Source organism: Caretta caretta, chromosome 2 (genome assembly GCF_965140235.1).
Source record: "Caretta caretta isolate rCarCar2 chromosome 2, rCarCar1.hap1, whole genome shotgun sequence".
Lineage (NCBI taxonomy): Eukaryota > Metazoa > Chordata > Testudines > Cheloniidae > Caretta > Caretta caretta.
The window spans coordinates 82,251,621-82,264,177 of NC_134207.1; the positions used below are offsets into that span (position 1 = coordinate 82,251,621).

At 40.7% G+C, this 12,557-nt stretch overlaps 2 protein-coding genes across 3 annotated transcripts in view; one reads left to right on the forward strand and one right to left on the reverse strand.

Moving 5' to 3' along the window:
* Positions 1–12,557, forward strand: part of SLC35D4 (solute carrier family 35 member D4) — a 140,387-nt gene that overhangs the window by 125,444 nt on the left and 2,386 nt on the right. The gene's annotated exons all lie outside the window — the stretch shown is intronic.
* Positions 1–12,557, reverse strand: part of CABLES1 (Cdk5 and Abl enzyme substrate 1) — a 114,379-nt gene that overhangs the window by 13,752 nt on the left and 88,070 nt on the right. The window contains exons 5-7 of the mRNA XM_048840454.2: positions 8,433–8,529; positions 6,629–6,785; positions 5,368–5,471 (exon numbers count right to left, since the gene is read on the reverse strand). Coding sequence (XP_048696411.1) covers positions 5,368–5,471; positions 6,629–6,785; positions 8,433–8,529 — 358 coding nt within the window. The remainder of the gene's footprint in view (positions 1–5,367; positions 5,472–6,628; positions 6,786–8,432; positions 8,530–12,557) is intronic.

Genomic DNA, 12,557 nt, shown 5'->3' on the forward strand with positions numbered 1-12,557 from the left:
TATGATGGGATAACATGATTTTGGCAATTAATTGATCTTTAACTATTCATGGTAAATAGGCCCAATAGCCTGTGATGGGATGTTAGATGGGGTGGGATCTGAGTTACTACAGAGATTCTTTCCTGGGTATCTGGCTGGTGAATCTTGCCCATATGCTCAGGGTTCAGCTGATCGCCATATTTGGGGTCGGGAAGGAATTTTCCTCCAGGGCAGATTGGAAGAGGCCCTGGAGGTTTTTTGCCTTCCTCTGTAGCATGGGGCACGGGTCACTTGCTGGAGGATTCTCTGCACCTTGAAGTCTTTAAACCATGGTTTGAGGATTTCAATAGCTCAGGCATAGGTGAGAGGTTTATTGCAGGAGTTGGTGGGTGAGATTCTGTGGCCTGCGTTGTGCAGGAGGTCAGACTAGATGATCATAATGGTTCCTTCTGACCTTAATATCTATGAATCAGAAGAAGGTTGTAGGGAACACAGTGGGGAATGGTAGCAATGGGTAAAAGAAAAGAGGAAGGAAAGGATGCCAAAAGGAAGAAGTTGAATTTTCTGCAGTTTCAAATATATGTGGTGGGAGGCGGCTAGACACATTTCTCAGAGAACTTTTTCGAAACACAGCCAATCTTAAATGCCTAAAGTTTCACCATACCTCTGATCCAGGCTCTGCCTGGGCTAGGATTCTGATCAATGCTGATGTTCCAGCACATTTCCTCAGAACAGGATAGATAGCTCTTCAAAGCAAAACACACTGCTGTACTATGTAGATTGTGTTGCTATCTAATATCAAGGCATCCTCCTCTTCTTTCTTTCTACTTCCCTATTCAGGATCAGCGAGTTTTATAGCCTTCTTCCAAAACTCATGATAGTAGGCCAGGCGTTTATGCTGATTGGTCTCTCCAAGGTCCACTGATATTGATTCCATATACCAAGTTTTTGGTCTTCCCATTTGGTTGTCTTCTGTCAACAATCATTTCACGAGCCATCCTAGCATCATAACTCTTGGGGCTCTGCTGGACATGTCCATACGAACATAGCCTTGCCTCTCTTAACTTGTCTTCAGCTGGGGCAACCTGTATTAGGCCCCTCATTTCATTTTCTCCCATGGAGTGTCAAACCATCTGACCAACTCAACATCTTCATTTCCGTTGTGGAGAGCATAATAATTTCCTTCCTTGTGACTGGTCAAGTCTTTGTTCTGTACATTAAGATGGGTCGAATTACAGTTTTATACACTATTTTTTTATCTTTATTGGCATCTTTTTGTCACAGAAACTGGGGTCAGCTCCCACCATTTGCATCAAGCAGCTGTAGTACAATGCCAGGCATCACTCATGAGGACACCATCATCAGCAACCACTGATCCTAGGTATTTAAATTGTTTTCCTATTCTAAGCTCTCATCATAAAGAATATCACAGGCAGAGTTCTTCTCCCTCAGTTTTCAGAGCCTCAGTCTTACAACATTCACTCTAAGCCAGTGGTTTTCAAGCTGTGGGTTGGGACCCCAAAGTGGGTCGCGAGTTCATTTTAATGGGATTGCCAGGGCCAGCATTAGACTCACAGGGGCTCAGGCATAAAGCTGAACCCCAAGTCCCACCACACAGGGCTGAAGCCAAAGCCCAAGCCCTGCTATGCAGGACTGAAGCCAAAGCCCTGGGCAGTGGGACTTGGGCTTCGGCCCAGGGTGGCGGGGCTTGGGCTTTCTGCTTTGAGCCCCAGCAAGTCTAATGCCAGCCCTACCGAAGCCTGAGCCAACTGCAAGGGGATGAAGCCAAAGACCATGCAACTTAGCTTTGTGGGGCCCTGTGTGGCTTGGGGTTGTGTAGTCATTTTTGTTTTTTGAAGAGGTCGCAGTGCAATAAAGTTTGAGAACAGCTGCTCTAAGCCCATCCGGCTCAAAAGTATGTTGCCAGTTCAAAGTTGTCAATCTTCCACACATATCACTAAGTCATCAGTGAAAACCTATTCCAAGGCTTCTCCCTTCATAAATTCTCACTTCCGTGACAACCGCAATCAAAAAGTGGCTCAACGCTGATTGCTGATGTAGGCCAACATTTACTGAAAATTCTCTGCTATATATATATATATTTAGTTTTGACCACAGTAGTCACACCATCATATATATCCTGGGTAAGATGAACATATCTTTCTGGCGCACCACAAATGCCACCAAACTAGTTCTCTTGGTAAATGATCGTATGCCTTCTCCAGGTCCACAAAGACCAAGAGCTGTCTCTTCACTCCAAACATTTCCATGAGGATTTGTAGCACAAATATGGCATCCATTGTGCTTCTTCCTCGCATGCATCCATACGCACATTTCCAAATTTCAACCATTCCACACAGATCCGTTTCAGTAATCTTCTCCCACACTTTTATAGCATGTGATGTCAGCTTAATTGGGTGATAATCAGCATACAGAGTAATATCTCCTTTATGTTTAAAAATAGGCACCATAAAGCTTTTACACCATTCATCTAGCATTTTCCCTTTCTTAAGGCTACCGAGGCATCCTCAGAATCAAATTTCCAACACAGTCAGCTATATTAACAGAGCACTGTGAACTACCAGACTGTCTCCTGTTCCATGCATTTGTACAAATCCAACTTCATTTATTGGATTTTAAGCTATTTTTCACATCTTTTTACCATATCACTTGGTTTGGCTATACGGACTATACTATGAATTATACAGAGAGCTAATTAAGTGGGTATCATTTTCCCAGCTTCATTGTACAAAGAAGTGGAAAAGCATTTGTTATTTATATACACTCTTTCGGAAGTCTCCAGACAAAACAGCATCTTAATCTACAATAGGTGACAGATACTTGGACGCTATGATGAACGTATGGCCCCATGCCTGTACTGTGCACACTTTTTTTTGCAGAAGAGGCAGTTTGGGAGGTGAGAGGTTTTGTCACTCATTACCATTTTCGAACAGCTTGCCTGCAGGGAAGTTGTACATAGCTTTATAAAGATGAGGGGGGAAGGGAGGAGATTGAATAACCAGTAAGATAAAAGAACATGTAAGTAAATATCACTTTGGCATGCTACCAGGACAGGAAAGGACATGAGAAATGAACCAAGTCTTGGGTGCTTAGAGCAACTTTCTGAGATGAGCAGGGGAGAAAAAGTGAGTACATTCAAAGATCTAGGATAGCTATCACAAATGAGATATTGCAGCCCTCTAATGAATCTACTTCACAATGAACAGGTGCAATTTTCCTCTGTTCAAGACACTTCATCCATTTCTAAAACATGGCAGCAAATCCCCCAGTACGCTATAGGGGGAAAAATAGTCAAGTGACTATCCCCTAGTCTGTACATCACTGTCTGGTTACACAAACGAACCATCTTAAATGACTTGTTATTTCAATCAGAAATTGGGCCTGTAGCACAGTGGATATATAAATGTATGTGTAGGATGCATGTATACAGGAAATTCCTATTGAGATAGAGGCTTGAACTGATGGAGGACAGTGGGGATGTGTTCCCTCTATTAAAAGCCACTTTGAACACTTACTAGTTTAATAAATCTGAGGACAAGGCAGCACAAAATGCAGGTAGTTCTCGTTAGAAACTTATTATCATTCAAAGACCTGCCTAGGAGTTAGTAAAATGTGTGCAATGTTTAAAACTAAGGGCCAGATTTTGCAATCCTTTCAGGCAAGTCATCCCCCTAAATCATGTCACATGGAGTGATGTTAATTTAATTCTATAAAATTAACACGTTTCCAGTGTAACATCCTGTTTACTGGCATTTTATAAAACATCATATTCCAGTATTAATTTTATATCTGTGTGCTCTCAGTATGTGTATATTAAAAATATATACCAGGGTTCTGTTTCCCAGGTCTGGCTGAACGGCATCCAGTGTAGGGCCCAAAGTGACTGAATGCAATTTCTGCACTCCCCTGATATCTCAGACAACCAGGTGCCAGTTCAGTGCCTGGTGGAAAGCCCCTGTAGGCTGCTCTAACTTATGTCCATCTGCAATAGTTGCCAAGGGACTGCTGTAGCAGCACAGGATCACTGGGATGGCCTTGTCCCATCCCTGACACCTCCCTGCTTCACTGTCCCTGACAGAGAGGGTATCTCAAAACAGATCCAGTATTTTCCCCACTAGATTTCACTAGCCATGAGGTGCAAGCCAAAATACCTCTCAAGCTCCTAGAGTGAAAATAGCAGGAAGTAAAGCAGAGGAGATTCTACATTTGTCCCTTCGAGGGACAGATCAGTCATCACAAAGGGAGCGGCAGAACTAAATCAAACCATTCTATGCAGTAGCTGGAAAACGTCTGGCAGTGAGGAGCAGACATCACTTCTGACTGGAGCACACAACGTGTTAGTCTGAAGAAGTAATGGGTGGAAAGAGAACACTTGTATCCTGTTTATCAAATAAAGACTGGTCGGGGAAAAAAGAAACTTTACACAGCATATGCTTAGCTGCTCGTGTACTAGTATCAAGACGACCTGTTTTGAGCTACGTCAATACTTGACCCAATAGCTTTCTGTTATGGACCAATTCTTCTGAGATTTCAAGCCATACAGCTCTATCCAAATACATAGTTATAAATGTAAACTTGCCTTTTTGGGGGGGAGTCTGAATTTTTCTCCTATTGTTTCACCTTCTTTGGATGCCCTGTGCATGGGCACATGCACTCTTGTGTAATGCACGTTGCAAGACTGCCCCCCCCAATCAAAAGATGTGCACCAAATTCTAGGAAGGATAATGTAAACTTGATGCAATTAAAAAGAAACAGAAGGCTGCAGAACCATTTCTCTTCTCACATAAAATACTGAGATGGGCAGAATTATGAGCCTGAATTATTACAGCTTTGGACATCATGGAAAATATAAGGCTTATGCTAGTGATGGGAGTTTCCTTCTTACTTTGAGGCTACAAAGAGCGACCCATGCCAAAACAGAGAACAGCCTATATAACACCGTCAAAGAACCTGCTGGAAACCAGAGTTCTACCCTAGCGATGGCAGGAATAAAAAAACACCGCGCTCTTTGTGCAGCTTCATACGAAACTAGGAGCAACAGATATCACATTTACATGAGAAATAAGTGCCAAGGAGAGGAAATAAAAGTAACCCACTGAAAGACGGAATAGAATAAATGCATTATTAACCAACAAGACTTACATCTAAAATATCCATGAAATTAAGCAGTAATAAAAGCTTTTACTTTTATAACACCCACATGGACCTACTTTTACATGTCCCTCGTCATTTAGAGCAAGGGATTCCAAAATGCTGCTGTTAGGAGGTATAAATGGTGTGTGATGATTTTAAGCAGGAGATTTCAAAGTCCTAACCACTAGGATCAAAATGTACCTACTAACTACTCTATTATCAAGTGTTACTCACCATATATGAAGGGAATATTAAAACCCGCTTGTGCTTGCCACATGGCCACTGAGGATCATCTAAAAGATTTGGGTCATAGTCAATATAGTCTCCCAGGTCACTGCCTATAAAGAACATATAAAAAAGTGATTGAACAATTAACTGCATCAAGAAATGTCTTAGACTTAACATATGCAGCAAGCAAGTTTTCAGTCAATGGACAAAATTACCTCTGTCTGGGACTTCTGAAGGAGCCTAAGGGAGATAGCGGCAACAAAATCCTGTTGAAATTGAATAATAGCTTGGTGCCTGCTTCTCTTAGGCCTTTGAAAATCATAAACTCTCTTGCTTGCCATTCCTTTTAAATACACAGAAGTGTGTGACAAACCCATGTATACATTAAAGCTGTGGTGAATGTAAAGTCCCCAAGCTCCAATGACAGTATAATTTGAAGAAAGATGTTGAACCTACCGTTTATTAATATAATCTGTAGTTCTCCAAGCTCTGAATTCACAACTCTTTGTGAGTTTACATAGTGTGGCCATGAATTTTGCCATCTAAATGTTGATCTTCACATTACAGTATACACACCCCTCCATACTTAGATGAGAGGTACACGTGGTAAAACCAGATCAAGGACATGGGGAAGAGTTTCAAATTTTTTTAATCAGCAAGTGAATATGATAAAGCATCTGCCTTGATTTTTCTCCTATTAATACAGACCTTTTGAGTTGCTTCAGGTAAAATGTAAAGATACCCTAAACGTATAGCTACTTTTGGGAGAGTGGGAGAAAAAAGGTGACATCGCCTTGTTTGTTCTGATATTGAAAATGCAGCCTTCATTATCCATAATGCAAAAAGCCACAAGTAAGATTTTTACAACTATGACTTTGATACCAACATCTGTTTCTTCCACAGTAATTTAGAGAGAGACAAAGTTGGCCCTTATGTATGATGATCAAAAAAAAAGACAGCCACTGAGAGAGTCCCAGTAAGTGAGAGTGGTGGGTGGGAAGATGGTAATGGGCTACATGCCACAGTAATATTGTTTGTTTGAGATTCTATAAACTTTAAACCAATTTGGCTAAGCAAAGTATGGGCAACTAGAGAAAGGTTTTTTCCACCATCTACATCACCCGTTACTTTGTTTGGAGACTGAATTTTGCTTCATTTTAAAAAAAAGAAAAGGCAAAAAAATTCCCCCCAGCAAACAACAGTGTGAAGAACTTCCTATAGCAAGTGTGAGAAGGGATATTAAAATAAATAACTCCTATGAAGTTACCTGTGTCAATGCTCCCCTGCGTGCTGTTAGCTCTTGCCAAGGAAAGGCTACGATGGCTTGCATTGCGAAATTGGGAGAAGGAGGAGGTGGAGTCAATTGTGTTTCTCCGTGTTCCCAAGGCATTGGTTGGAAATAGAAACTGTGTGTAAGAAACAGTCTAGACAGAAAGAGCCAGAATAGGCACATAGTTAATCACACAACTCAGCCTTAATAGGATCCAATTGATGTGATCGGGTTTGAAATTGGGGACACCATGCAGCGTGGCTGGCATTTACTATCAAATTCAATTTTTTATGTTTCGGATTTTGAGTTAATCACAGATTAATACCAGCCACTTGTTTTCCTTTCAGTGTGATCAGTTCATCCATCTTGAAAAGCTTTTGCATACATGTTATGTCCTTTTTAAAAAAAAAGCGGATATGTTATATTTACCAAATCCTAATGAAGGGCCTAATTCAAAGTCCGTTGAAGTCAGCTGAAGGATTACATTGACTTCAGTAGATTTTGGATAAGGCCTCACCTGCTTTTTTCCCCCCCTCCTAGGAAAGTTGTAGCAGATTTCCACAATTTCTTTCCTGAAATAGCATTCCTGTGTACAGGTTCTCCAGCACCGCTGGGACCAGAGTGAACTTGCTTGAGCAGCAGTATCAGTTGTTTCAGGATTAAATGCTTTTGAAGCTACTTTTCCCTCCTAACATCTTGGTTAGCGTGGGAGATATTAGACACTGGTATGCTGCAGGTAATCTGTTGCCTATCAACGTGGAATAAAGATGAATGAAGGATTTGCAGTGAATAGTTTATTTGATTAATTTCCTTTTTTATCTACTTACGTATTTAACAGGATGCAGGTATTATTTTCTCAAAGGTATAGAGCCCTGCACGGATACAAAATTTGCATCCGTATTCAATCCACAAAAACAGTCCACGGATGCAGATATCCACGGATATAAAGCAGATAGCCACGGATTTGAAGGGCTCTACAAATGTATTTGTTGTTCAAAATTAATCATGGAATAATTTCAAAAAATAATTTTTTGTTTATAAGCAGTTAATTGTGTGTATATCAAATTCAAAATGTGAGCAGTGTTTAGTTTTGATTGCGCATATAGGTCACGGATTGTAAGATCTCTGGGGCAGGGACCATCTCTTTGCTATGTGTGTGTACAATGCCTAGGACAATGAGGCTGGGGCATCTAGGCCCTATCACAATACAAATCATAACTAAATAGCAAGGTATTGTTTCTATTACTCCTTGGATGCGTACCAATTGAACTAGGTTTTCAGCACAAATACTTGCATTTGAGTCATATATTCTCTGAGCTTAAAAATTTGTTTCCCCAAAGTTTCAGAATTCTTTTTTTTTATTCAAGCAAATATTTGTGGATTTTTGAGGTATTCACACAGCACAGAAGTAAAGTTACGGCTATATTTTACGTATAAGATTCACTAAAATAAAAAAGGAAGCTGTAATGCTGTTTGTAATTGCCTAACACATGATTTTCTAACACCAGTCAATACACTGTGACGTGATCTGTTGAGGACAGAGCAGTGCTATTGGATTTACTAATAATTTGTAGCCCTAATTATGACCAGAGGATGATTTCTTCAGGAAAAAACTAGTTGGTTTGCACTGACAGCTTGCACACTTTTTTTTTTCATTCATTTTATAATAATTCAGTATGTACCGCATTATACCCTATTCTTTTACATTATGTAGATTACAATGCAACATGTAATTTGAACTTGGCTTTAGTTATTTTACATTTTCATCATAAAATTAGATCTAATAAGCTAACATTCTTACCTTCCCATCAGCCCCTAGTTCCACACCTTCAAGACCAATTATCTCTTTTAAACACACTCCTCCAGTAGGCACACAACGTCCTTCTAATTTCATATCCCTGGAAAACAGAAGCCACTAATAAACACATTTTTCCTAAGATGGGAGCAGAAACACTGACTATTGCTACCCTCCACCAAAGACAAATGAAATAAGATAATAAAATTAATAAAACATACACTACAGACAGTTCAGATCAGACAACTTCTACACACTGCACTATACTACTGAAAATACTTTATAGCTAAAAATTCTATAAAACTTTATAGTTTATGTTTTACCCATACAGAACAGAAACCAAACCAACCAACCCCGAGTGAGTCAAAGAAAGGTGGACCATGCTGGAATTGGGAATCATAACACATCTGTCTCATAACCAAATAAAAGGAAGAGGATAAAGTGTAGGGTAAGGAGATCCACAAATGACTACTTCCCTGCAACTGCAGGATTTATCTTCTGGGATTTGCCCACCTGATCCCTACATAGGCCTAAAGACATGTCAGCACATATTTAAGTTCTCCGCTCTTGAGCCTGGGCTTAGCTTTAAAACACATGCTTAAATCCCATTAATTACAATGCAACTTTAAAATGTGCTTAACGTTAGGCACATGCTTAAGCATCTCTATTCAGGAAGGGCACTATAGGCCTCAGCTCAGTAAAGCACTTCAAGCACACGCCTAATTAGATTGGTTTCAGTGAGACTACTCAGTGAGACTACTCAAGTTAAGCATGTGCTTAAGTTCTTTGCTGTGTTGGGGCCTTCTGGCCAAAACAACTGGAAAGTCTACATAGCGGTGTTAAAGATGAGACCCACTGTGAAGCATCTCACTGGACTTGGGACTAAAGGAATGGGGCCTTAGTTTGTGATGTTTCATATTCTGTACGGTTGAATCTTCAGGAGTTTACCCTGTTCTGCTTCCTTCTGTCCACAATGCAAACTGTCATTCAGTTTATTCTCCCCCAAAACTGGGGGGGGGGGGGGAAGCGGGGTAAGCGCTCCGTAAATTACAATAAACTTTTAGATTTCAGAGGAACAGCCGTGTTAGTCTGTATTCGCAAAAAGAAAAGGAGGACTTGTGGCACCTTAGAGACTAACCAATTTATTTGAGCATGAGCTTTCGTGAGCTACAGCTCACTTCATCAGATGTATACCGTGGAAACTGCAGCAGACTTTATATACACACAGAGAATATGAAACAATACCTCCTCCCACCCCACTGTCCTGCTGGTAATAGCTTATCTAAAGTGATCAACAGGTGGGCCATTTCCAGCACAAATCCAGGTTTTCTCACCACCAGATGAGCTATTACCAGCAGGAGAGTGAGTTTGTGTGTGTATGGGGGTGGGGGGGATGTGAGAAAACCTGGATCTATGCAGGAAATAGCCCGACTTGATTATGTAAAGAGTTGTCACTTTGGATGGGCTAGCACCAGCAGGAGAGTGAATTTGTGTGGGAGGGTGGAGGGTGAGAAAACCTGGATTTGTGCTGGAAATGGCCCACCTGTTGATCACTTTAGATAAGCTATTACCAGCAGGACAGTGGGGTGGGAGGAGGTATTGTTTCATATTCTCTGTGTGTATATAAAGTCTGCTGCAGTTTCCATGGTATACATCTGATGAAGTGAGCTGTAGCTCACGAAAGCTCATGCTCAAATAAATTGGTTAGTCTCTAAGGTGCCACAAGTCCTCCTTTTCTTTTTGCGAATAAACTTTTATTAACAGCAAAATGTATCCACCTTCTGGATAAAGTGTTTCTATAATAAAGCAAGACTTTGTACTGGGTATTTAACCCATTGTAAAAATGTAAATGTTTAAGTGAATTTAACTTAGTACAATGCTACATTCTCATTTTGTTACCTGATATTTTACTGCGCGATCAGAACAATTATATAAAAATAACATTCTAGCAGAAGCACCAGATTAAGTTCTGTGCACTTCGGAATAAGAGGCTTAAAGGGACACTTTCTATTAAAAGGAGAAAACGGTATGTGTTATCATTTTTATGGTATTTAAGACCCTACTGCATTAGTTTCCCAACATAAAAACTTTATTTTAAACAAATACATTTGAAATTAATATATGTTAAAAAATTCCCAAGATGCTAAATGAATTATTTGAAATAATATGAAAGTACTCTAGTCTTCTTCCTAAAAAGATTATGGAGACTATAGAGGAACTTATGTCATTCTGACTACAAAACAAAACCCCAAGGAACAGTTTTTATTTAATGCAATCAAAGGAAAAAACCAAAGTTAGGTATCTTTGCTAACGTTCAGAAGGGAGCAAGCCAGCATACTTTAAAGAATCAGCACAGCTGTCTTTCAGAAATGTAGCCCTGGAGACTTAAGAGGAACTGATTCTTCTGTCGGTGAGATCAGGGGCAGCTAACAAGAGTATAAACTATAATGTTTCCTAAACATTAGCTGAAGTTTAATGAGGAATGGTGTCTCAATCTTCTCTGTCACTTTTACTTTACTAAAATGAATGTACATCCCTGGGGCCCTGCTACTACAGTGCATTTATTCCCATCCCATTTAAAATTAAGTACTGTTCTGAAAGTGTCACTTAGAAACACTTTTTCAGTCTTCTCCTTTCCCAAAGACCTATACTTTTAGGTAGTATCTGCCTGCTTGCTTTGTAAGACATAGTGGTAAAATATTATTGTTTGGAACCCATCGCCCTTGGGCTAGAAAGAACTTAATTTCTTTTTCTGGAGAGGACTGGTCTAAAATATTGGGCATGTTCTTCTTTACATATAAATGAAGAGACCACTTTAGTGCAGGCACGTCCTTCTCCCATGTAATAAAGGACTGCGGAGAACAGTGCTTACTCAGAGCACGTAATTCTCTGTCTGCTACCCTCTACTATTGTTCTTTTGCCCATTACCAAGACCTAAAGCAATGCAAGTCTATGTGTGTGGGCAGGGCCGAATGGCAGAGGAGGTCCCAAGGACTCCCATGGGTTAGCTATAGGCTCCCTGCTGAGCCAGACACACTTAAAAAAAACCCAACCAAACAACCTTTTTGGAGCCTAGGCAAAGTCATTCTGTGATTATTTTTTTTCTGGAACTATCAGTGCAAGGCCAGACTGCAGAAGTTCATTGTACTGGGATGCAGAGAACTAGGGAAGTGTGCAAGGAGTCTCTCCCCACTATAACTCAGCAATCCCACCATTCAGGAGAGCACAGTTCAACACCTGGGGATTACATCGCCTCCCAGCAGGTAGAGGAGGAGCTGAAACTGTTTCTTCCTATACAGCTTGCTGAGTGGGCCAGTCACACCAGGGGAGATAGACTCCATGGTTCTTTAGGCGCAGTCTCTAAATAACCCCTGTGTACCAGAGAGGGACTGTAACTGTTAAGGCTCTATTCCTCACCAAGAGCCTCATGGGATGCCCCTTTACTTTGCTCAGTGGCAAACTGCCACTGTTTGGCCCCCCAGAAAATCTTATATATATTATTTCTAAGGCTCCAAATTCTGTGTTTTTATTATTTATATGGTGGTAGCGCTATTGAAATGACTGGGGCCTGGTCGGTCGAACCCACTTGTGAGCCTAACTGCGTGAAAGTGGATAAAAAAAGTATGAAGTGTCACAATAACCTATAACGATAAATGTGGCTGTGAAAAAAGTGCCACAGGAAGACAGACTGAATTAGTCCAAACAAAAAGGCTACTGATATAATTCAAGGATTGTATTAGGGTTATACCTGTAAACAAGAAAAGTGTTGGACCGGTAATCGATGAACCCAAACTGGTGTGTCGGAAATTAGTCCTAATTGCTAGACAAAATAATAAGAGTGGGCTATTCCACCCATCACTCCCTTTTGGGGACCTCAAAAAGAAACTTTTGGAGGTGGGGAAGAAAGCTGTTTACCCCGATGCTGGCTGACTGAAAGATCAGAGAACAGAAAGGAGCAACCTTCACCATCATTGCTGCCATCCCCCCCTTATTTTCTGAGACCCTGGGATTTACCAGGATAGCATTTGGCTTTCACTGCCTGAACCTGAGAGAGATCTTGACCAGACCAGAGCAGAGAGGGTACCCAGATAACATTGCAACTTCCATGGGCTCTGGCTAAATCCCAAACAC